The following is a 24,880-nucleotide window of genomic DNA, read 5'->3' on the forward strand; positions in this document are numbered from 1 at the left end:
TGAACGAGTCCTGTTTCTAATCATGGAGATGTCAGCCTGATACCATGGCAGACAAGAGGGAAGGGAGAAGGACAACGCATACCTGGGGGCTACCACAGCTTCTGACCCCTCATACAGTACTGCAGGCCGCTGCCTCCTTTACCCATTTCTATGGCCACCCCAGGACAACAGGGTCCACAAGGAGCCCAAGGCTGCTTCCAGCAGCTCCTTGCTGTCCCCAGGTGCCTGGGGAGACTCCTGAACTCCAGCCCTTTGCTGCTGCCCCCTTCCTAGGAGAGACTCATCGCTATTTCCTCATCCCTGGGTGGGACTGAGTGGTAGAAATGTCCGGCCCGGTGTCAGGGGCGGGACAAGAGTTTATTCTCACGATCTAGGTCTTTCTGACCCTATCACGTATTTTAAAGGAGGCAGTTGCCTCTGGCTCCAAAGCCGCTGGATCCGAGGTGAGTGAGCTCATTTCCCTGCTGGCCGCTCCCAGGCCTGGGAGGCCAAGGCATTCGCAGCCTGTGAGAGCCTCTGCCTTGGCATGCCAGGCGTGGGACCAGCGTCCAGCAGGTGGCGCCGTAGAGCCGGCAAAGGCGGGCGGGTGGCCCAGCAGAGCCCGGGAAGGGAGAGGCGGGCGGGGCGGAGTCTGTCCCTCCTGGCGGAGGCGGCCTCGGCCGGCATCTTCGCGTCTCTCTCTCCTAACCCTGCGCCCCCAACTGTCCTCTGGCGGCTCTGGCACCCACCAAGGCCATCCATCGCTCCGGAGCTTGTAACTTTCCCCCCGCCCCATCCACTTTCCAGGGGGAATTTGGCAATCGATTGAATGCCCTCTCCCTATTGGCCGGTCGCGCCCTGGCCCCGCCCCCGTCTGCTCCCAACCCCCCAGCCTCCAGGACCAGCAGGTGAGCACGCGGTGGGCCTGGCCTCCCGCGTCCGCCGCCCCTCTGTTCTGGGCGGTGGGAGTAAGCCCCGGCCGCAGCCCCCAGCCGCAGGGCACCCTGCTTGGCCCGCCTCCCCATCGCGGCGGGCCTTCAGCTACACTTTCACGGAGCGCCGCTTTCAACCGTGAAATTGGAGAGCGATCGGGGCTTCAGCGACACTCGTTTGCCCGCGGAGGGCCCCAACCGCCCGCGGCGAGAGCCCAGGTCCCTAGGGGGCCAGGGAGGCGTCCGAGCCCGGCGGCTCAACGCTGTGGCTTGCCAGCCCCCCTCGCCGTGGAAACCTGTAGTCTACGGGAACACGTGGAGCCCGGCCCGGCCCGCCCCGCTGCGGGGTCCATAAGGCCCGAGCACTTGGCGCCTGTCCCTGGCTGCTAAGCAGGCCGCCCTTGGGCCGCGGACTCCATCCTCCCTAAAACACACATGCACTTGTCTTTGTAGGGGCGGGACACGATAAAACACCCAACAAGCTTCTCTGTCATAGGCTAGAGTATGGAGGGGGCAGGAGTTTACCACTCAATTCGCACCCCGCCTCCCAACCCAAATAGGGATCCAGAGAGAGCAGACGGTCTTTCTCAGGGAGTACAGGAACTTGAACAGGGCCGCACTTTCAACCCTGCACCCCAAAGAGGAACACTCTGGTAAGACCATCATTAATTGTAGGCTCGTGACCTCAGCATGTAGGAAGAACTAACTTCATCTGAACAGCCATAGTTACTTCGTATGATTCTCTTCCGTCGTCGGTAAATTGAGCCCCATTTGGCAGATGTTGCAATGGAGGCTGGAAAGATTAGGTTCTGTCTCACCCAAGGTCAGCCTAGGTTGTAACAGCTGGCTCTTTCCCCTAGGCTGCGCTGAAAGGATTAAATTAAGAGGCCATCTTCCTCACCCCAATCCAGACTAGGGATTTACTTCCTGCTTTATGGGATTCACAGTCCATACCTATTGCTTTGATCTTCCCATTCTGGCAGAAAGACAGTGAGAGGACTCTAGGGAAAGTGTGGGGAAAGGAACTCACAAGCAAGAAAACAAGAAACTGCTCTTTGGTTCCACTTTTAACTCGCCTTTCTCCAGGGAAATAAAGGGATGTGTGCACCCAAACTAAATGCCCATGGCTGTCCACAGGTCCCTGAAGGACCTTTGCCTATTCCTCTGGGGTCATTCTGACTTTGCCCACAGCATCTCCCTTCTGCCTTAAATGGAACTCCTTATAGTACCCCCACCACTCTCCCTTCATTCTTTCTCTAGTATCTCAATTGCCTTTCTTTCCCTCCTTCTGCCTGTCCTACCTTCAGTACATTTTTACCAATGTGTTCAAACAAAACCAAAAATCTTCTGTCACTACCCAGTTTAAGGAGCGCCCATGGTTCCCCATCACCTAAGACAAAAATCCAAGCTATGCTCCTTGGCATGACAGGCTTCTACACCCTCCCTCCTCATCTGTCCCTTCCAGCTGATGTAACACTGAAGTGGGTTGTAGTCTCCTACAGATACTACCGTATTCTTTGTCTCCAATCCTGTGCTCAGATGTCCCCTTAGTTCAAAGATCCCTGCCACTCCTAATTCCTATTTTTCTACTTGTCAACTAGGCATCACCTCTCCCACCCCCTCTGACCACCCCCATGCCTTTGCCCATCCCTCTGAGCTCCCACAGCATCCTGAGCCTAGCTGAATCCTTGCAGTCACCCCATGGCCTTAGGTGTTGTTTGGGAAGCGAAGGCCTCAGGATCAGAACGTAGGGAAGTGAAGGCCAATGGGGAGGATTAATGCTGTGGCTCAAAGGGGATGCTGCTCTCCTGTCCGGCAGAAAGACCTGGGGTCAAGGCCCACTCCTGGGGCTTGAGCCAAGAAAGCAGCTCACAGTTGTCCTGGGGCTGGCTGGTTGGACTCCCCCTGGCCGGACATACAGACCACCGCCTCCAGCCTGTGTTGTGACAGGGCTCTTCAGAGACTGTAGCCACAGTGAGAGGCTCTAAGAATATAGTTTAAAAGGGCCTCATTCCAGGCCTGCCCAACATCTCCTTCCCCTCAACCAGTAAAACAGGCTCATCCTGGAGCTAGCAGTCAGAAGGAATCATAGCTTCTACCAGTGTTTTTTGGAAGTGGGGAAAAAAGTTGTAAAATCCAGGATGGGCATCTGGCCTCCATAGTAGCTGGCTCTTAGGAAACCAGAACCATGAAGGCCTGCACGATGTAGGTAGGCAGGGAGGACACTGGCATGGCAGTGAGGGCAGTGACAAGACCATGAAGTCAGTGGCTGACATAGGAGGGCCCAGGGCAGGAAAGAGAGCCGGCTAGCAGGTGATTCCCTGGACTTAGGATCATCCCTCACAGCCACTTAAAAGAAGTGCTCCTCCCTTCAGCCCTGCTCCTCCTGTGGCGGAGGGGGAACGTGTGCACAGCACCCTCCCTACCCCAACCGAGGCAGGTACTCAATTCTCCCCACTGGCTCACTCCCAGGATTTGTCCCTGACTTATCTTTCTAAATCTTGCCCTGCATGTTCCTTGGCCACTCCACCCTGTCCTCATTCCCTGTACCCATAAGAAGAATCCCAAACTGCAAAGCAGGATGGGGGTTTCCCCGCTGACTCCGTGGGGCCACCCATCTTCTTTAACCAAAGAAAGGCCAATACAGGCGAGGAGGAGAGAAAAGAGACAGAAGACAGAAGCCCTGACACGGGTTTTTCAGTATGCAAGTGTTTTTGACTCCACAGCCAGCTGCTTAAAATGAAACATAAAGGGCAGCCAGAATACATACCCGAATGCAAAAAAGTAAAGGCAAACATAAAATAAACCACACAATACCATGAACCCCAACAAACCCAAAAATTAAAACCCAAAAAAACCCTCAACGTTATATATATATATATATATTTTTTTTTTTTTTAAAAAGGGAGAACAACTGTTCAAAACCAACTGGGCAGTATGGTGGGGGTGGGGAGCAGTCCTACAGAAGGGGGCCTAGAACTTCCCCCTGGGAACAAAGAACAAACACAATACAAAGAAAATAACCACCACTGCTCCTGCAAGGGTCAGGAGTCTCCAGAGAACAGATTGTCCCATCCTCAAACTGGCTTTTTTTTTGCCTTTTTTTGTCTTTTTTCCCCAGTATTCTTCTTTTGTTGTTGTTGTTTTAGCACCTGTACAATAAAACTGTACCATCTCCAACCAGAGCCGGCCATAGGGAGGCCTTCCCGCCTGTGGATGGCACATACTCTCTACAAGGATTGTTCGGAAAAATAGCAATTGTTAGAAAAATAAGAACGAGTGGGAAAGACAACGCCACGGAGGGGTCTGGGATGGGGAAGCAACCCGAGCCCCTCTCTCTCTGGGAACAAGCCTGCCTGGCACTGGGAGGCCTGGTGGGGCGGCACTCAGCCCCGGGTCCCCAGGCAGGAGCAGAGCCCGGCTGGCCGGAGACCAGTCTCTTCCCCTCACCTAGGAAACAGCTGAGGCCTGGGGTTCACACCTGGCAGCCAGTCAATCCCAGAGCCCTCTGCAGATTCCAAAGGCGGACTGGGGGCAGAGGGAGAAGGAGGGAGGAGAGAGAGGAGAGAGGAAAGGGGTGCTGGGAGTCCAGGGAGGGGGAGAGATGGGGGTGGGGAACTGAGAGGCTTAGTATCAGGGAGGGTCAGGTCAGGATGGGGTGGGGTGGGGTGGCCGGGGGTGCAGGGGGGAAAGCTGCAGGAACAAACCTATACTGTGCACTCTGAGGAGAGCAGTGAGGACAGCGAGGAGGGGGCAACCTTAGCCTTCAGGCCATACTCAACTCTCCTCCATTAGAGTAACTCATTAACCCCTTACTCCCCCAATCCTCCCCTCCCCAGTAAACACTAATCTCAAGACAGCAGGGCTGCTGCAAAGGGCAGGGGGGTGAAACGAGAAAAAACTGGGGGAGGGGTGAGCACCAAAGCCTCAGGATTTACCCCCAACCCCCCAGCCTGGGCCAGCACCAGCCACCTTCATTAGTCACAAGTCGATGGCACCCCCCACCCCTCCCTGCCCCCTCCTTAGTAGGGGAAAAAAACCTGGGAGTAACTTTGTCAGAGGGAGGGAACAGCTCCAGAGCTTATCAAGAAAGACAAAGAAAAGAGGTGAAGAAAGTCCCTCAATACAACAAGTTGTCTCAAATCGTCACAGTGATACAGACTTATCAGAAACCAATGAAACAATACAAATTAAATACTAATAAAATAAATACTATGGAAGACAGAAGAACACAGGGGAACAGAGGGGGCGCTCAGAGATTTGGGCTTTTCTCATTTCTCCTCCAGACAGGCCGCGGCCACCCAGGGCCCAGGTTTGGTCTTGGTCACACACAAGGAGGCCAGTCCAAGCAACCCTGGCGCCACCTCCCACCACCCCCGGACCTCTTGTCCTCAGATGTGGAGTTCAACTTTCTACCCCCATCACCAACCACGACAACAATGATGATGACAGGGAGATGAGAACTAACTGTAACCAAAAAAAAAAATCCAGTCACTAATGCTGGCATTGATAAGGCGGCTTCTTGTTGGTCCGTATTATTGCCTCATTCTGCAGTCTGGTGCTCGGTTGGGGGGGAACATGGGAGGTGGGGGAGGGGTGAACCTGGGAGAAGAAAGAAGAAAAGGGAGGGGCCATTTTCTCGGTCAACTGTTCCAAGGCTGGAACTCCACGTCGGACCCCAGGAGCCGAAGCAGCTCGGCCTCGTACCGCACCAGCTCCACAGTCTCAGAGGAGCCCGGGGCGGAGGTGGCGTCCAGGCCTCCAGGCCTCTCGGCAGGGGTCAGCAGCTGACTGGAGGCCACCTGCCGGTAGAACTCGGCCTTGGGCAGGGTGGCGATTTCAAAGTGCGGGAACCGAGCCTGAAAGATCCTCGAGGAAAGCTTCAGCCTCTTCAGGACGTCGGTAAAGAGAAACCAGTTGCAGGGCCTGGAAAAAGGCAAGAATGGGAGTGAGGGAAGGGGCAGAGGGGCCGGCAGGGGCGCTGGGAGCACATGGGCTGGCTGTCCTCTCCGAAGCCACAAGCTCCCTGGGCGTGGTGGTGGTGACAGTTTTCTCCTGTCCCCTACACTGGCAGGCCCAGCTTTCAGCTAAATGGTGAGCACTCAACCCGACTGACCTCTTCCAAAAAGTGGCAGTGGGAGGGAAACGGGCCCTTCAGAACCTACAACCCTGAGCTGGCCTGACCCGCACCCGTGACCTGGCATTTACCATCTGCTGGGACCAGTTCTGCCCTGAGCGACCCCTGTCAGCCTGTCTGGTTTCCCTCTCCTGTTCTCACTCCTGCTTCCCATGCCTCCTGGTTCTCCAAGATCTTCCCCAGCAGAGGGGGAGCCGTGGAGAAAGGCCTAAACTGCGGGTAATCCAAAAGGCATTTCTCTTTGGCTCTGGAATGCATTAGACGAGTTTTTTCTCCAGTGGCAGCACCATCATTTCTGCAGGGCCGGAGCTCACGTTACAGCTACAGCCAGTCTGACTTTGCTGAGCACACCCGGCTGGGCAGCAGCCTGGGGACAGCTGGGAGGGGGGCTGCAAGGCCGGGCACAGGCCAAACACTTGTTCTGCCTGAACCAGGAAGAACTGCTGCATCCCCGTGTTAGTGGTCCCTGTTTCCAGGGCTGTCCCTCCTCACCACTCCCCTGTCCCACTTTCAGCCTTTGCCACTTTTAGCCTGGACTGTATTGCATCAGCCTCCTAACTGGTTTCCCGCTGCCAAGAGTCGCTCTTCTGCACCCCCCGCCCACCCTCACTGGAGCCTCTGTTACTCTTTGTTTTCTAACAAGAAAATCAGACCTTTTCACTCATTCCCTAAACCACTTTCAATGGATCCCCAGTACCTACAGCAAAAAACTTCAACCCTTCAAACTCTTTAGTGTGATATTTTGCAAAACCTTCCAAACATGACCCCACTCAACCCCTTCAGCCTAATCTCCACCCAATCTCACACACACACACCTCCTGTAACCCCCATTCCACCAAGTGCCAGCCATCTGATGAAGGACTAGCTCTGTTTTCTGAATTTTCTCAACTTGAATGTCTCAGTGCCTTTGCTCATGCCACACTCTCCATCCTCCTCTCCTCTCTGGCCCAGCGCAGACTCCCTATCACCCCTGATGTAACTGGTTGCTCGTCCTGTCTTCCCTGGTCCCGTGGTGCTGTATTTATATCCCTACTATACTTATGACAGAGCCCACTTCGGAAAGAATATAAAAGAAATGTAAACTGTGGTTCTCTCTGTAGCACAGGAATGGGGACTTGGGGTGGACTGTAACTTTTATTTTTCACTTGACACCCTTCTGAACTGTTTGAGTTTTTTACAATAATAAATCTGCTGAGGACATTTAGTCTTTTATTAGAGTTAACTGTATACCTGTCTGTCTCTTCCACTAGACTGGAGATTCTTTGAAGGCCAGAGCTGTATTCCAGCCCTCAGGGTTTGACCTGGTGCAAATGCTTAAGACATGTTTCTGTATGGCACCTAAAACTTCTACCCAGACCCACAATCCCCAGCCCTAAAATGCAACATTTCTTCTGAATGACAATAATCTCTCACAATCAGAGAATGGGACGTTCTGGGTTAAGAGAAAGGGACAATAAATGGATACCAGCTACTTGGACATCACTTTCAAAAAATGGAGGAAAAAGCCCCTCAGAACATTACCACTGGTGATCAGAATTCAGTCTTGCTTTGATGATTCAGAAGGTACTTCTGAATCCCACAGGGCCTCAGAGTCAGCATTCTACATCCTCCTCCACTTCTTGAAGAACATAAAGTTTCACATCGTGCTGCAGCCATGGGGAAGGGCAGATTAAGAAGAGGCACTGGAGGATGTGATATCAGGAAAACCAGCTTTGCAGACCCAGTGCTCAACCAAAACCCGCTTGCCACCCAGCTTGCTGAGTGTTGTGCAGCCTTTGGTTGCCCTGTGTTCTGTCTGCACTTAAAGCACACTACCCTGGTCCTTTTACTGCCTGGGGCCCAAGATCCTGTTTCAGAGAAGGAGGTGCTGAATACTTTGGAGGAATTAATTAATTGTGCAATATTATATCCCAGAGGCCCAGCCCCACCCTCAGGGATCAGCTTTTGCCCAGAAGAATAAGACCCAAAGCCCCTGAAACTTGATCCCTACTAGCGTCATCATATAGGCTATTTTTATTCTTATCAGGCTGAGGGTGGGGGGGAAGGGATGAAAAGAAACTGGTTGAGTGGTTAGAGTCCTCAACTGAGGGGCTCATGCAAAGGGTCCCTAATCCGTTGTCCAGCCCTCTATCATGAGCACTTCATGTGCTTTCACTTAAAAAATATAGGGTCTGATATTTTAAAAATAGATATCAAAGAAAAAGTATCCTTAAAAGTGTTTGCAAAGGTATTTGAAATATGTGAAAACACCGAGAACATGACATTTAATGATGGAGGCTAAGAACAAAAGGACAGTGTATCCTGCATCACCCTAACCAGCACAGCCATGGCCATGTGGGCTGCTGAACTCCCTTCTGAATCATCAAATAAAGGTTAAATTGGGTTCAGTCTAATGTTCAGTATCAAGTACATTCTAGTCTCCAAAAATGGGTGATCTTTGTTACAATATGCAAGGTAATCTGAGAGGACAGCACCAATGCCATCATCTCACCAACATTAAGGCAATGAGAAACCAGCCTGTGGATTACTTAAGGACCCCAGTGGCCCCATAGCTATGGCAACCATATGTCCCGGCTTTTCTGAGAATCTCAATTTCAAATATTCTGTCTGGTTGTCCCCAGAAACCACAAAAATATTCCAGAGATTCTAATAGTTCACCAGCCCAAATATCTCCCAGATCATCTCTTACACCCAGGAACAGCACAAAAATCTCTCAGAGAGTGAATGTGGATTTCGGTTTTGGAAAATACACACAGTCGGTGTACCTAGAGCTTACAGCCTCTGTTCTGAACATAACTAATCTGGGCTGGAAAGTCAGGCTGGACTTGGTCCGATATTATCTTTCCTATGCTCTAGCATTTGTCCTCCAGGTCTCAGCTTCCTTCTGGAGAACTCCACCCTTCCCAGGGAGGCGGGCCAGGGTTGCCAGGATCCCAGCGCTGGGTCCCCATAGGTCTCTGAGATCTCTGAGATCTCTGGCACTTACCCGCGGGACACTGACACTTGGAGGTTGTAGCAAGGGAGCAGAGGCTTGTCTGAGAGCTCAAACATAAAATCATCCTCTTCCACATCATCTCCTTCTTGATCAGAGCTCCCAGGAGGATTATGTAGGAGGTCACAGGCAAACCCATCTTTTTCCTCTGTAAAGACATCATACAGGGAATTAGGACTTAGCTACATGCACAAAACTGAAGAAAAGAAATACTCCAACAAGATAAGGGGATGTGACGGTGGGTACAAACAACTAGACCCCTGGTCGGGCCAAGTGTCTCTGATCCCATGGCTCACATGGGACTTGGGAAGGCATGAGAAAGTTCTAGCCCCAAAAGGCAGTACCTTTGGGGCCACAGACCCATTCCACTCTACCTTTCAACTGGAAAAAAGCAAGGTGGTGTGAAGGATGTGCTGCCCAACCGTTGGGGATGGGAGCATGCAAAGACCATCAGCAGTCAAAGGCAAGGGAAAACACTTGCCCTTCACACCGCAGCTTTCCCAAGGTGCCCAACTGCCTGCTGGGGTCCACCGAAGCCTGGAGGGGGCTCAGCCTGTCTCCTTCCCCAGCTGTGTGTTTGGGTGTGGCCTGTTTCATTCCAGCCCAACCTTCTCCTGCTCCAGCCTCCCCCAAACTTGGGAGTGGGCACCTCCTACAATCTGCAGCCTCTGGCCCAATGCATGAATGCTGGATGATGGCCACAGGTAAAGGCTCACCGCTCTTCCAACAGAGGAAAGCCCCAGCCAGAAGGCGAAGGGCTTGGGAGACAGCAGCTATCTCAGAAACTCTGTGTACATCTTGGGGGCAGGGGAGGGAGGGAATGGGAGCTGCCAGATGAGCAACACTACACTAAGAGGTGACAGTGCACAGAGGGGCTTCTGGCAGGGTTAGGACAAAGCAAGGGAAGAGAAGGGGACTTTGGAAGAGAGGAAATCTTTTAAATAACCAGGGTGGGGAGTGGTAGGGGGCTAATGACGAATGGCTTTGTCCAAATCAGTGGCATCTTTGGTTTAGGCCAATGAATTCAGACTCTGGGGCAGGCCTGGGCTGAAAGTGTCTGTAAGCTACTAACAGGTGAAGAAGGCTACCTCCACAGGGTCACTCCTATCTTTGAGAAGAATCAGTGAGACCAAAGCAGATCCCACACCTCCGAGCCACAGACAAGGGTGGAAAGAATCCCACTTAAAGCTTACCCAACACAGAACTGCTGTAAAAGTCCCAGGACACGCCAGGATCACCCTCTGCCCGGCCCTGGAGGTCCGAGAGGTGATCTAATGAAAGAAGAGAAGGCGGTGAAAACAGGAGGGCAGGCTGGAGAAGGAGCCTAAACGCAAAGTCCATCCATTTGTGGGTAGAAGAATGGGAGAAGGAAAGGAAGGACCACTAGAGGGACTGGGAGCGACCCAAGAGAGACCCGCTTCCTGTTGTCACTCAGAGGTGACAAACCAGCAGCCAGGAGCCAAATCTAGCCCACTGACCACCTGGGTTGTGGCCCAGTGTTTGAAACCCCCCCAAGTTAATTAACTTGTAACATTTTTAAATTGGGAGATTGTACTTAAAAATTTAGATTTCCAGCTTTTCTCCAGGAAAAGAAATCAGAAGATCTGGCAACACTGCATCCACATTCCTGCATGTCAACCGTTGGCTGGAGGGAGAGGTGACATGTGCATTCTCCAATTCAGCAGGCCCCACCTAGTCCATGCTGCTCTCTAACATGAGCAGCCTGAAGGCACTTAGGCCTAGGACCCCTGTTTACAATGAGGTAGGAATTACTCCGCAAGCAGAACCCTAGACCTGGCCCAGGATTTTAATGCCCTGCTGGTCACAACATTCATGTATCCAATCATGATCTCACCAATTTAAAAGTAAGATAAGGAAGGATCCTGTTTTGTCTTCGAAAACTTGGGGGGAAATGGCCAAGTTTATCCTCATAAAAACCTTTTGCTTCTACTTCTAGGTATGTACCCCCAAAGAATTAAAAACAGGTATTCAAACAAAAACTTATACATGAATATTCCATAGCAGCTCTATTCACAACCTCCAAAAAGTGGAAACAACCCACATGTCATTCAGCTGATGAAGGGATAAACAAAATGTGGTATGTGTAGACAATGGAATATTATTCAGCTATTGGGAGGAATGAAGTAAGATACACACTACAACATGGATGAAACTTGAGAACATTCTACTAAGTAGATGAAGCCAGACACAAAAGGACACATATGACACAACTCCATGTATATGAAACTTCTAGAACAGGCAAACGTATAGAGACAGAAAGCAGACTGGCAGTCGCCAGGGAACAGAGAGGGACTGCCTAATGGGCACAGGGTTTCCTTTTGGGGCGATGAGAAAGTTCTGAAACTTGATAGTGGTAATAGCTGCACAACACTGTGAATGCGCTTAATGTCACTCAATTGTACACTTTAAAATGGTTAAAACAGTAAATTTTATGTGTTTTACCACAATGAAAACCATTTTCAACTACCTTTTGCTTACTTGATCTGAGAACAGACATCAGGTCACCCCTTAGTCTCCTTCTTTCCTAGCCAAGCATCACGTAGTAGAATTGTTTCACCTCTCAGCCCCATGTGGACAAAAATCAGGTTTCCACGACAAATTCAACTTGTCGTCTGTGGGCACATGGCCCAGCAGTTGCCAATATGCCATGTAGTACAGTTGGAAAGCTGACATAGCTGTGAATGGTTGCCGCCAGCCCTCAAGTGACACCTGGGCAACAGGACAGAAGAGTTCAAAGGGCTCAGGTGAGGCGAGGGTGCCCCCTGAAAACCAGATCCCAGGAGGAAGTGAGCAGCCACTCTTAAAGGAGCAGAGCTAAGCTCCTGAAGGAATGCACCACCACACTCCAATATACCTTCCCTTCGAGTTACACAGTCTATCAGCACAAATGCCTATCAGCTGTTATGAGCTACTGAAAGTTTTTTAGCAACCTTCTAGGAGATGAAGGGCTTCTTCCAGGAGGAAAAGGCAGTCAGGGAGAAGCTTTCAAAGTAATGGCTGAGCAGCCAGAATGGAAGACCTATCGTCACATCCATTAGATCTTTTGTGCATTCCATGAAGAAACTCTGAGGTTGCAGCTGCCAGCCTCTTTGCTCTTCTGTACCCCGTGCCATTTAAGAGTTGGAAGTAGCTTCTTCCAAAAGAAATCTGTCAGTTAGGGAAGTGTCTATTCTGTGCCTGGCCCCATGCTAGATGTCCTGAGAGACAGAGGAATGAGACCGTAAGTTCCCAAAAGGCAGGGACCACGTTTGTCTTGTTCATCACTGTCTCCCTAGTAACTAAGCTCAGTGCCTGGCACACAGTAAGAGCATAATAAATATATGGGGAAGAAAGGAAGGGAGGGTGGGAGAAATTAGCACAAGGTGGGACTATAAAGTCATATGCTTGTTAACCAATGTGCCGGAACATATGCACTCGAATGGCTGCTGTCCGCACAGAGGTCACACAAGGACTCAACTGGAGCAGCCCTCACTCACCACACTGCTGGGGCTCCTCTCCTGGAGCTGCCTTCAGAGTCCCTGGCACATTCCTCTAATTCTCCTCACTAACAACGAATCTTTGTCATTTGCACATCAATTTGCCTTTTTGAGACAGCTAACAATTAACTGGCATGAGCAAAGATGCAAAAGTCAGAATAGGCCCATGGGTGGCACACAAGAGGAACTGTCAAGGTCTGCTGGAAGGGGCAGCTTCGAGGCACGCTTCCTCATAGGTCTTCATGTACAATTAGGATGAAGAGTGACTTCCCTTTTCTTTGATTCTCCCTTTGCCCTGTCTTAACTTTCAGTTCTTTTCTCTTATCCTTGCCTTCAAAAACTATCCTCAGCCCAGCCATCCCACTCCTAGGTGTCTATCCCTGAAGAACTGAAAACACGTACTCAAATACTTGTACAATGAATGTTTGTAGAAGCACTAGTCATAGTTGCCAAGAGGTGGACACAACCCAAATGTCCACCAACTGATGAATGGATAAAAAAAAAGTGTAGTCTATCCATATGAAGGCATATTATTCAGCCTTAAAAACATGCTAATACATGGACAGACCTTGAAAACATGATGCTGTGTGAACAAAGTCAGACACAAAAGGCCCCATATTGTATGATTCCATTTAGATGAAATGTCCCGAATGGGCACATCCACAGAGACAAAGTAGTTGCCAAGGGGAGTGGGGGTGATGGAGAGCAACTGCTTAATGGGTACGGGGTTTCATTCTGGGGCGATGAAAATGTTTTAGAAGGCAGCTATGCTCACCACTATACCACCAACACTTCCCCTTGAAAATGTTTTGGAGCTAGATGGAGGTAGTGGTTGTACAACATTGTAAACACACTAAACAGCACTGAATTGTTCACTTTTAAATGGTTAATTTCATGTTGTGTGAATTTCACCTCGATTAAAAAAAATTTTAAGTACTCAGTGTGAGCAGTGACCCTAGCAATCAAAGTTTCTCAAATTCTCAGGGTCCCATTCATACCCCTCCCCATCTCTACCAAATCACCAGCTGAGGGACATGAAAGGAGAGAAAAACAAAAAAACAAGCAGTCTTCGACATGGGGTCATACGGCTGAGGTCTCTGGCAGGAAAAACAAAAAGCTGTGATTCAATGACCTCAAGTGGTAAATTGCTAACCTTTTCATCAGTGGAAGGAAAAGCGGTCCTGATACTTCCTCCGATGCCCCAAACCAAACTGTAGCTCCCCCAGCTCAGACATTCTTTCCGACAGAGGACGAAAAACGAATCTGTTTTCCCTTGGCTAGCTTGGTTATTATTCTTTTCTTCATAGGGTCAAAGGCAAATCAGTTACATGTCTGCCTGTGATCTGGCCCAAGGAAAGGCCTCTTGGAGGGTTTGGATGGCTGCATGCTCCAAGCCCAAGGATGAGAGAGAGAAAGGAGTCACTATCTAGCCTCCAGTACCCAGAACTGTACTTGAAACCTAACAGGTGCCCTATCAATGCAGGGGTGAATGACCACAAAGAGTACTGCTCTCCCTTCAGGAGAAATAGGCCTCACATTAAGCCAACCCAATCTAAGGACATCCACATTTTCAATCCACACAAATTACCAGCATGTTCTGCTTTACAAAAGAATTTATTCCAGAATACCTGTAAATACTGACATTCCTTTGTGTATTTAAGCGACGATTTGATTCCCAGACCTTTCCAGAACAGGAGACTTGCACAAAACGAAAGAAGTTCTACACGAGGCATAACCCTGATGCCCTGGCTCACGTTTTCCCGCCTGCAGAAAACGGAGCCCTTTGCACCTGACAGGGATTCACCTTCATTTTCTGCCCAGTGGAATCTCCACTAGGGGAGGAAGAAGATGATCTATGGAGAGTTTGGTCAGGCAAATGCTTGGGAATGAAAAGCAAAAAGCTTTTTGAATACTTCAGCCAGACAGGCAAGGTAAAAGAAAACATTCAGAAGTCCACACACTTGCAACCAGGTGTAGGGGTTGGGGAGGTGGGGCAGTGGAGGGAACCGCTCAGCAGCCTCCAACCTCAGGGTGCTTCCTGCAAGCCGCTTTACCACTGGTTCCTTGCAATTTGGGACGGGGGGGGGAGGGGTACATGAATGTAAAAAGAGAAATACTCGGTTCAAGGAATCAAAAAAGCTCCTAGTGACGGTTGCACAACATTGTGAATGTGCTAAATGCCACTGAATTGTTCACTTCAAAATGGTCCTGTTAGGTGAATTTCCCCTCAATTTGAAAAAAAGGTAGATCCTGAGTATTAACTTCTCATCCCCCACAAAACTGCCTTTGGACTCAAATCTCTCCTCCCGGAGCCTGAGCCTGCTGACTCCTGCCGCTGCCTGCCTCCCTGGGGTGTCAGGCCCAGGCCCTAGCCCACTTGCTAGCACTTTCCCTACCAGCCAGTCAAACAGAGCTCTGCCTTTAGTGTCACTCGATACTTGCATGGAAAAGAGGTGCCCCAGTTTTAACACTCCTTTCAGCTCCTGGCCCCCATTATAAGTATAGTTTCGTGCCCGTAAAGCTGAGAAACAATGTCAAGATTCGAATGAAGGTGTTCAGCCTGGGCAGACTAGGAAGTGCCAGAATTAAGAAAAGTCTTCTTTTGGTTCTGCAACCCAGACAAGCATTGGAGTTAGTTTAAGGAGGCATCAAAAGGCTTTCTAGTAGTTGGGATTAGTTAACAGAAATAAGAAGAGAGAAAAACGTGTTTATTTCTAATTTTTTAACTACTGAAAATGGTTTCAACATTTAACTCCTTGGGGATTTTGGAGAAGGGGCTGGGGAAGACAACTCTGTGTACTTAGGTGGCCAGAGATAGCTTTATTGGGACCCCAAGCCCTCAGGAGGGCAGTGTCCCGCCCAGAGAGAACACTGGATGAGACCTGCGGATCAGAGATGGAGCTTCATGTGGTGCTTCTGTCATGTTGAAATGCTCTGGACAGTCACGTGTGCCAGCTTCTCCTAGGAATGGAGTGGGATGCAGACACCACCACGTGTGCGTGTGCTTGTGCAGGAGGGAGTGCGTGTGGCGCATGTGGTTTGGGGAGAGACCACGAAGGGTGGCTTGCCCTGAGCCCAGCAATGGCTCAACTGAAGTGAATGAGACACTTCACGGGCCCAGGACAAATGACTGAAGGACCATCCCCAAGCGACTCCGCCCCTCAAGGACAGGGGCCTGGGACCCCAGAGCTGGCAGAAGGAAAAGGCAGAGCTCCTGGCCCTAGCCAGAGGGGCTAGATCCTGCTGTGGGGCGGGAGGCCTGCACCGGCAACGGCAGGGATTATTCAGCTTGACTGGGGACTGATGAGCAGGAGTCAAGGCCTCCCTGAGCGGTCTCCTTTCCTTGCCACCCCTCCAGCTTTTATGAGTATGTAGATGGCGCTTCCCACCTGGTCCTCCCTCCACAGGGACCTTTAGTTCAGGTTCCTTTGTTTCTTCCTCCATCATCAGCTACCTAGTTAACCTTTGTTCAATAAACAAATGCACCCCTGGTTGGGAGCCCAGGACTGTATCTCTTGGGGTGGGGGGGTGTTCAGGACTAGCTGAGGCTACAGCCCAGGTGAGAGGGAGCAGCCTCCGGCAAATCCCTGCTCCTGTGGGCTTCCAGTGGGGGGAGCGCTACAATGGACACTGAAGCCTCTAAGGAGGATCCGTGACATAACTCTCAGCTGTTCCATCCGACTGCTGCCTAGGCAGCCTGAACAAGTCACTGCTAGAGCAAGGCCAAGCTGTGATGTCATGAAGGAGGCGGGGTCCCTTTATCCGGAGGTACAGTCTGGGGAGATTCCCACTGAGCATGCGCAAGGTAGACTTCACTCCTTCCCTCCTTCTCGCTGCCCAACTCAGTAGAGTGATCTAACTGCAGACAAACAGCTGTCATCCACTAATGAGAAAATAAATGCAAGTTGGCTTGTGGCCCTTGCCATGGGCCTCAATACCACTTTCCAGAGGGGGTAGGTGAGGGAGGAAGAGAAAGGAACACGGAGATGCAGAGGGGACATCACAGTTACCACAGGCCAGAGGTATGAGGAATAAAGCACTGGGAGGGGTCTCATGGGTTCAACTTTGATCAACAACAAGGAGAAAGTGCAAAAACAAAAGCAAAACGTTAAACGTCACCTCTTTGCAACTGACGTCCCACTCAAAGCACAAGTCAACACATTTTGCCCGCAACTAAATCTATTTGTGGGGCTGCTGTTCCACAAGGAGGCCCACCCCACATACGGAGTGGAAAAATGGATCCCTGCGGGCTACCAGGGCCCTAAAGAGGATGCATGCGATGTGGACACTCACAGCATGAGGACAAGAGGAAGTGACCTTCTGGCTTTTTAAAGTGCATAGAGGTTTCTGAGCCACCGGAAGGAAAGCCTGTGAAGACTGTGTGACACCCCTCACGGGGATGGCCTGAGATGGGGGAGATGAAGAGCCTCCCCTCAGGGGCTCGGGAATCAGAGGCCAGCCCCAAGAACGAGGCTTCGAATCTGGGCTGTACTCACCACTGAGAAAACGCTTCATGGTGTCGCTGCTGGCCAGCTTCACGGCCGTCTGTCCCGAGTAGGTGGCCAGTGTGGGGTCGGCCCCATAGGACAGCAAGAGCCAGATGGTCTCCAGGTTGTCGTTGACCACGGCATCGTGAACCGGCCTGTGAGGTGATACAGGGTGAGGAGAACAGGGCCCAAGTGGGAACCTGGGGGTCTAGGCCTGAGGCCACCTCATCAGGGAAAGTAAAATGAGTGACCCCAATGTCAGGTAGGTAAGACGTAGGGCAGGGGAACCACCTCTGGCCTGCACTCCCCTATCACCCCATCTCCTTCTCCCCTCTGCCCCTCTTTCTGCCCCCTCCCATTTCTCTCTTATGTTCCCCCCCACATGATGGGACCATCTCTCGGCACAACAGAGCTCTACTGGTAGCTCTGGAGCTCAGGAGAGGATGGGCCCCTGGCTGAGGATAAACTTACAGCAGATGCTGGGGGTGGGGGATGTGAATGGAAAAACCCAGATGACTGCCCAGGAGCAGGGCTGAGCAGACCAGGCCCCACACATCAGGAGGCAGCCAAGCAGAGCCTGCGCCTCTGACCCAAGTCCCCCACTCAGTATGCACCTCATGTCTCAATTTTGCCCAGGAAGTAGGCCCTCGGGGAAAGCACAGGAGAATGGGTGCAATTTCCTTAAGACAGCAGGTGTCTTTTCTTTCAACTGTATAAATTTCAAATCAAGAGTCATCCTGAGGTCAGTCTCCCAACTCCTGAAGCCCAGATTCTGCCTGAGAAGGTGTACCACCAGGCCGATCGTGGGGTGCCTGAGTGGGCTTCCCGGAGAAGCTGCACCTGACGGGATGATCCCTAGACAAGCCTGGCCTCCCCTCAGTAACCACTGGGGACTGGCCAGCCAGGAACTCATCCAGCCTTGCCCCAAACCGGGTTAAACTGAGGCAGGTTCTCTTCAGGGAGCGGCTGAGCCGGGGGTAGGGGAGCAGCTCTCTTGCCTTGTGCCGTCTTGTGCACTGCAGTTCACGTTGGCCCCGTGTTCCAGCAGGATGTTCAGAATGTCGGTCCAGCCCCGGGAGCAGGCCTCGTGCAGGGCCGTGTAGCCGGCATTGTCGCGGTGATTCACGTCTTCGCTGTCTTTCTGGAGGCAGTAGAGCACAACGTCCTGTGGCGACAGGAAGAGCTCCATGAGCTAAGAGAGGCCGGACTCTGGACACCACCCAGTTAGGTTCGCAGCTCTCCAAATATCCGAAGAATCTCAGAATCTGCTCTTTAGCCCAGGGACTGACAGGCAAATCTCAGAACCTTTTGTCAACATCAGTCCTGAGCTGCCAGCACCAGGGGCTCAGCTTTGGGCTGTGTCCCCAGCAACAGGGAGCCATTTCTCATGACCAAGAATACTCATCTGGGTGTGGATTGTTGTGGTGAGGCCCTCAGAGAGGCTCACCTGCCCACCCAAGGCTCAAACCCTCAGGCCTCAGCTGTCTGAGCACTGGCTCACTACTCTGGGGCTCTGCCAGACGGCCCCAGACGAGAGAAATCAGGCATGTGGTGGCAAGCACAGCCTCTGGCAGTAATTTGAGAACAGGGAAGAAAGAACTGGTTTCTGTACTATCCCTGGAAGTTTATCCCAGGGCAGTCAGTTCCAGCCCTCCCCTCAAATCAAGATTGCTTCATGTAGAATCTGGTGTAGTCATTCATCCATAGTAATCATTAGCTTCCCCAGGCTGCGACGACGGGACCAGAAGCAGGACTACAGACCTAGAAGCAGCCTAGCTAGTCTGGGATGAAGCTGGTGAGTAACCTGAAGGAGAGGGGAGAGGCAGCCCCTCTACTGAAAGAAAGAGACTGGTAGCAGCTACCAGGGGCCTCTCATCAGCTCTTCAGGCCCTGGAGAGATGGGACTCAGCCATCCTGATTGACAGCTAGCTCACCGGCTGGCTGGCTAGAGCTAGTGAGCACGCCTGTGTGGGGATGCTGCCTCCTGGATACAAGAACTGTCATGCTGCCTCTACCCAGGGGATCACAAGGCCCCCTACCCTCCTCACCAATGCAGATGCTGCCTCTTCCCCCAGGCCCAGACTCCTCCCCCACCCCGCCCTCTCCCTCCCTCTCAGGACAAGCTGTCCAACCTGCTCTTGCCCTGTCCTGATTGGTTCGCCCATGGTTTTCTGCTCGCTGGTTTGGCCCCAGGTAAAAGAACATCAACCTAAAGGACAAGGGTTGGTCATCGTTTTTCTTTAGATCTCCCGCAGCAGCTATCCAGGCTCCCACACTAGGTGCTCAAGAAAGATAGGTGGCTGGCCAGTGAGACGCTGTCCAGGCGGCTCCCCTGTACCAACCAGCCTGGCTGGGAGTGTGGCTGTCTTTAAATGGGTCAGTTGTGGATATTGGGAGCCTTAAAAAATAAAAGGCCTACTCTATAACCCAGGAGCTCCACACTTGAGAGCAAATCCTGAGGAAATAATTGGTGTGGTGGGCAAAGATACATGGTCAAGGAGTTCACATCAACCAAAACGCCCAACAACGTGACTGAATGATGGTGAATTAGGCTTCTGCCCCTATCCTGGCACTTGGGAATCAAAAAGGCTTTGGTGTGAATTCAGACTCACATACATATAGTGATCTTGGACACACCACTTAACACTGCTAAGCTATTCTTTTCTCACCTGTAAAATGGGGTTAATAAAACCTTCCTCCACAGGCTTATGGTGAAGATGAAATGATGTGAAGTAATCAGAGTTCTTAACATGACAAAAAAAGGTGCTCAATAAACACCTGCTTCCTTTCCTGTTCTCTTTCCAAATCGATAGGGGAGCAGCAGAAGGTGGGGTGAGCTCAGCCCTGCCCCCACAACATACTCCTGACATCTCTACTACTGAAAGCCCAAAGGAGGGCTAGCTGGAGGGTGACATGAAGAGGGAGCAGTGATCATCTCTGTTCCTCTTTGAGTCGGGGAGCCACTACACAGGGAAATTCAAGACATAAAACATAAAAAACCCCAAATCCCATTTCTGGCCCAGGAATATACTGGATGATATTGTGTTACCACCATCTCAATTATGTTCATCCTAAACTGCCATTCAGATGAGCCTGCATTCCCACACACCATGCCAGGGGACAGGCTGCCTCAGAGGCCATCTGCGCAGCAGAAGGAGGCCAGCCTGGGCTCAAGCCCGAAACCAAGCCCGGCCCCGGCCACTGAAGAGCCAATGGGGAGAAGCTTTCCACAGATGCTCGGGCAACGGTATCCTGCAGCCGGAGGGGAGCCTCACCTTATAGCCAAGACGGGCGGCCCGCTGCAGGAGGGTTTCGCCAGCGTTTTTGTTCACTATGAGCCGACGAGCCTCTGGGGGGATCTGCCGGGCTGTAGGTGACTCCAAGGCCTCCTCTGGGCCGGCACTTCGGGACTTAGAGGGTGTGCATGGTTCCGTGGGTTTCACTGGGGTGGGAGATTTGGGAGATCGTGTCTTCTGCTGGCTCCAACGCCCTTTGCCCTGGAAAGTAGAAACACTGTCCTGGATCAGCACAGGTGCCCATCCATTTCTACCCAGCCAGCAGATGCTAACGGGCTCATGTCCTCAACCACGAAACCAAGGAGTGACAAAAGGACTGGAGAGCAGAGATGGAGGGACATCCCAGCTTCTCTCAGGCACTCTGCATGTCTTCTTTACCTGCCTCAATCCCCGTTTACTGAGGTTTTTACAAGTTATCTCAATAAATAAATAGACACAAACTCAAAGTAAGGAGGGGTGGACACAAGTGTGGACGCCTTCGCTTTTGTTGCCAAAACCTTCCCCTGACATCAACCCTCAGCAGGCTTTTCCCATCTTCCACAACAACCACGCCGTGTCCCCAGATCACACTCATGCCCCCCTGGAGGGCTGGAGAACACTAAGGCTCGGGAGTCAGACAGATCGGGTTTTGAATCCTGCCTCTGCCATCCACTAGCTATAAGACCTGCAGCAAGACCCAACCTCTCTGAGTCTCACTTTCTCCCTTGCAGGGTTTTTGAGATAATGAACTAGAAAGGCTCCAGAACAATGTACAAGGTGGGTACTCACAAAATGTTACAGCCCTTTCCTCGTGAATGCCCCGTGTGTCTCCGTTCTCCTCCCACTTTGAACAGGAATGTCTAGAGCAAGTTCCCATGCCTGCCCTATCACGGTTTACTGGGTCTGTAGGGGCAGGTGACTTGTCTCTTTAGTTCAGGAGACTTCAGATGGGGAGGAACTGCCTTCAAGGAGCTGTATCCAAGAAACCAGACCCAGTGAGCCTCATCTGCTAGATGATGGGTTAAGTTAGATGATGTTAGACCAAGTTAGATGAGATTTTAAACTTGGAGCTGGTTCCATAATTGGAAGAGACTTTGGGGGATATGTGAAAGAGACATGAATCTTTGAGGGGCCAGAAGACAGACTGTGCTCTCATCAGACTCTAAGCTGGCCCCTGCTGACCCCCCACTCCTGGTATTCAAGCTCTTGGGTAGCCTCCCTTCTGCACTGGATAGGGCTGAACTGTGTAGCCAACAGGAGAGAGCAGACATGACGGGGTGTGACTTCCAAGGCTGAAAGACAATGTGGCTTCTGCTTTGCTCTCTTCTGGATCATCTGTTCCGGAGGAAGCCAGCTACCAGGTCATGAGGACACTCAAGGAGTCCTTTAGAGAGGCCCCCGGGGCAAGGAAAGGAGGCCTCCTGCCAACAAGCATCAACTTATATCCATGTGAGGGAGCTACCCTAGTCGCAGATCCTCCAGCCCCAGTCAAGCCTTCAGATGAATGAAGCCCTGGCTGACACCTGACTGCAACCTCATGCATGGGAGACCCCCAGCCACATGCAGTGAAGCTGCTCCCAAATTCCTTACCCCAGACACTGTGTGAGGTAATACCTGTTTATGGTTGGGTTAAGCTGCTAAATCGAAGGGTAGTTTGTTACATTGCAATAGATAACTAATATATCCCACTTATTCAAATCCCTCTTAAATCCTGGGTCTTCTCTCTACAACACTCTACAACACTCTGGTCCCCACTGCCCTCTTTCTCTGCATACCCAGAACACCTAGTCTGAATCACATAATCCAATTCCTGATGCCTGACTGTCTTAATTTCCTTCAGTTGTTTCACGGGCAAATCTGGCCTCCACTGCTAGGTTTTAAGCTCCCTGGGGGCAGAGTTCATATTGTCATCTTCTCTCTTGTTCCTTACAGCACTTAATTCAGGGTTGGGCATATCATTGTAACTGATATTTGTTGACTTGATTCAAGCCAGCTGTATGTAGAGCTCTGAGAAGCCAGAAAAGTTGCCTAGAAAGACATGAAGCCAGGAGAGGAATGGCAGCAAGGAAAAGACAAGGGCTCAGGGCATTTGTTTCCACTGGTAAATCACAAGGCAACAAGAGCTGCTATCCATCCATATCCCAAAAGGGCAGAGTGGCACAATAGCTAGCAGCAAGGCACCAGCTATGAGTGTAGAATGCTGCTTTACTGCCGGGAGGATAGAGGTGTATAATGGCAATACTGGATGATGCTGGGTAAAGTGTCCAGGTTTTTCCTAAGCCAAGCCAGGAGCCAAAGGGTGACTCTCCTTCTAGGGGCCACAGCTGCCAGAGATAAGGGAGGCTGCTTCAAAGTGGGGGGAGCAGAAGCAAATAGAGGCCACCTCTTCTCCCTGTTCCCCACTGGCTCAGAGCCCCTATGGGAAGAAGTCTTTGGCCAATGCCCCAGCTTCAGTGTTACAGGCGCATCCCCCACCCTCCCCCTTGCCTTGCTTCCCACTACAAAGCACCATGCCACGGGGGCAATTGGAGCAGGTGGTGGCGATTGGGAGAGAAAGGAAGGTGGGAAGGAGAAAGTAGGCCCTGTAAAGGGACAAAATCTCTCCAGGAAGAACATTTCAGCAGACACACTGCCACGCAGAATACCCAGACAGAAGCATCAGCGTGTGCTGCTGAATATCAGGGGGCTGGTCACCTTTGTGTGGGATGGGGCCATGAGTGTCTGGGGAGAAGCAGAGGAGGGGGATGCCCACCTTCCTCCAGAGCTGCTCAGGGTTGAGCCTCTCCCTGCCCAGCTGCCCCCTCCCCCAGGGTCTTCCAGATACAGACAGAAACCACCCATTCACAGGGTGGAGGCCTATGGAAAGAGTGGTGGGGATGCGCCAGGGGTAGCCAGGTCTGTTTCACATCCCAAATCTGTCACTCAGGACCACTGAGTAACCTTGAGTAAACTTAACCCTCAACCTCCCCAAATCTCAGTTTCCTCACCACAAAACAGGGACAATAGCGCCTACATCTGACAGCTGCTGTGGGAATCAAGGGCCATACTATGAGCAGAGTACCAGCACAGACCGGACTTCCCTACTCCCACCCTGGCCACCTCTGGGGGTCTGAGGGAACTGCACAGCTACCTTGACACTCTGGGCCTCTGTCCCCTCATTCTTGTCTCGGCCAGAAGCTGGAGAATGTACACCAACCTCAGAGAGAGCACTTCACATCCTTTCAAAGCCTTTCACATCCCCTGCCTCCTTTGCTCCCCCAAGCACCCTTGTGAGATGGAAAGGACATGGAGTATCATCTCCATGTTTAAAGATGAGGAAATAGGCTTGAGTACCTTGAGCTGGAACCAGATTCCAAATGAGACAGGGGAAAGAAGGGGAAGCTTGAGTACCTGGTCTCCCACTTTTTGCCAGAGCCTCTCAGGGGTCTCTGCTCTGGAGCTGGAAGGAGCCATAAGAATCACAGCCACCAAAACAAGTCCAATATGAACCCCACCTTTTTTTTTGATTGTCAAGACTCATACATATTACAGGTATACATTTGAACCTGAACCTTTACTTCTCAAACGTACAGCTCACACAGGAATGAGAACTGTGATTTTTTTGAATTGTACAATGTGGAACTCAACACCAATGCCATGAACATCAGACCCAAAGCAGGGGTTCTAGAACACTTGCCTGGCTACTGATTGATGAGGGCCCACTTACTTGTTCCTCTGCTTCCATGAGAAGCAAAGGAACTAAGGAGTGGGGTTAGGGATGTACAGCTATAACCTGGCCCAAGTGGAATTCCTTCAGCCCCACCCTCAAGCAACCTTTGTCTGGACATCAACATCCTTGCTTCTACAACTTGTTTCCTACCTTGATTGACTCAGAAAGCTCCCTGATTGGTTTGCACTGAGTTAAGCCCAGACAAAAGCTTCTTGATTGGATGTTAACAAGCTATTCAGGCTAACATCCTGCCATATTCTTTAACTCTTCCCTAACTCAAAGGAGATCCAAGGATTGTGGAGGAGACGCCATCAGGGGCTAACCCTATAGTTTGCAAATTCTTATTGTTAGCTCTAACTTTAGTTCCCATTCTTCAAATCTACACCCCAAGCCTTCCATAACTAATTTAAAACACTTTAATAAACATGGGTTAATTTGATCCTCCCCATGCACACACTCACTCACTTACTTACTGAGAAGACTGTTGACCAAGAAGCCTGTGGAAAATCTGCTGCCCTAGCCCACTACCCCTCTACATACCTTCCTCCCTCACAACTCCCTCCCCCACAGCTCCCCTGGCCAGCACCGTACCTTTGCCTCTTCTGAGACCGTTGCCATATGCTTGGTCTTGCACTTTCGTTTTCCTGATGGCTTTTCTGAATTTTCAAGGCAAGCTGGCTCCTCCAGGTTATTTGGGAGGAAACCATTTGGTGAATCCGAGATCCCCTGGGCTTTGTTGGGCAAGAGAAGGTTTCTGTTCCTGAGGCGGTGCTCTGAACTTTGGGAGGAAGTCTTCTGCTTACGGGCCTTTAAATCTGAAGGCAAGAAACAGGAAAGAATGGATATCAGGGAAATGGAATACAGAAAAGCAA

At 51.1% G+C, this 24,880-nt stretch overlaps 1 protein-coding gene across 9 annotated transcripts in view; it reads right to left on the reverse strand.

Annotated features, from left to right (window-relative positions):
- Window positions 1-3,849: 3,849 nt before the first annotated feature.
- The window catches only part of BCORL1 (BCL6 corepressor like 1), a 59,518-nt gene continuing 38,487 nt past the window's right edge, over window positions 3,850-24,880 (reverse strand). For 8 of the 9 annotated variants that reach the window (XM_031445506.2, XM_064482728.1, XM_031445504.2 and 5 more), the window contains 7 exons: window positions 24,600-24,823; window positions 20,300-20,521; window positions 18,023-18,189; window positions 17,034-17,179; window positions 10,234-10,311; window positions 9,035-9,188; window positions 3,850-5,837 (listed from right to left, as the gene is read on the reverse strand). In XM_031445506.2, coding sequence (XP_031301366.1) covers window positions 5,555-5,837; window positions 9,035-9,188; window positions 10,234-10,311; window positions 17,034-17,179; window positions 18,023-18,189; window positions 20,300-20,521; window positions 24,600-24,823 — 1,274 coding nt within the window. In that variant the 3' untranslated portion in view covers window positions 3,850-5,554. Of the gene's footprint in view, window positions 5,838-7,569; window positions 7,695-9,034; window positions 9,189-10,233; window positions 10,312-17,033; window positions 17,180-18,022; window positions 18,190-20,299; window positions 20,522-24,599; window positions 24,824-24,880 lie in introns of all 9 variants that reach the window. The other variant, XR_010379333.1, reaches the window with a different exon arrangement.

This window comes from Camelus dromedarius, chromosome X (genome assembly GCF_036321535.1).
Source record: "Camelus dromedarius isolate mCamDro1 chromosome X, mCamDro1.pat, whole genome shotgun sequence".
NCBI lineage: Eukaryota > Metazoa > Chordata > Mammalia > Artiodactyla > Camelidae > Camelus > Camelus dromedarius.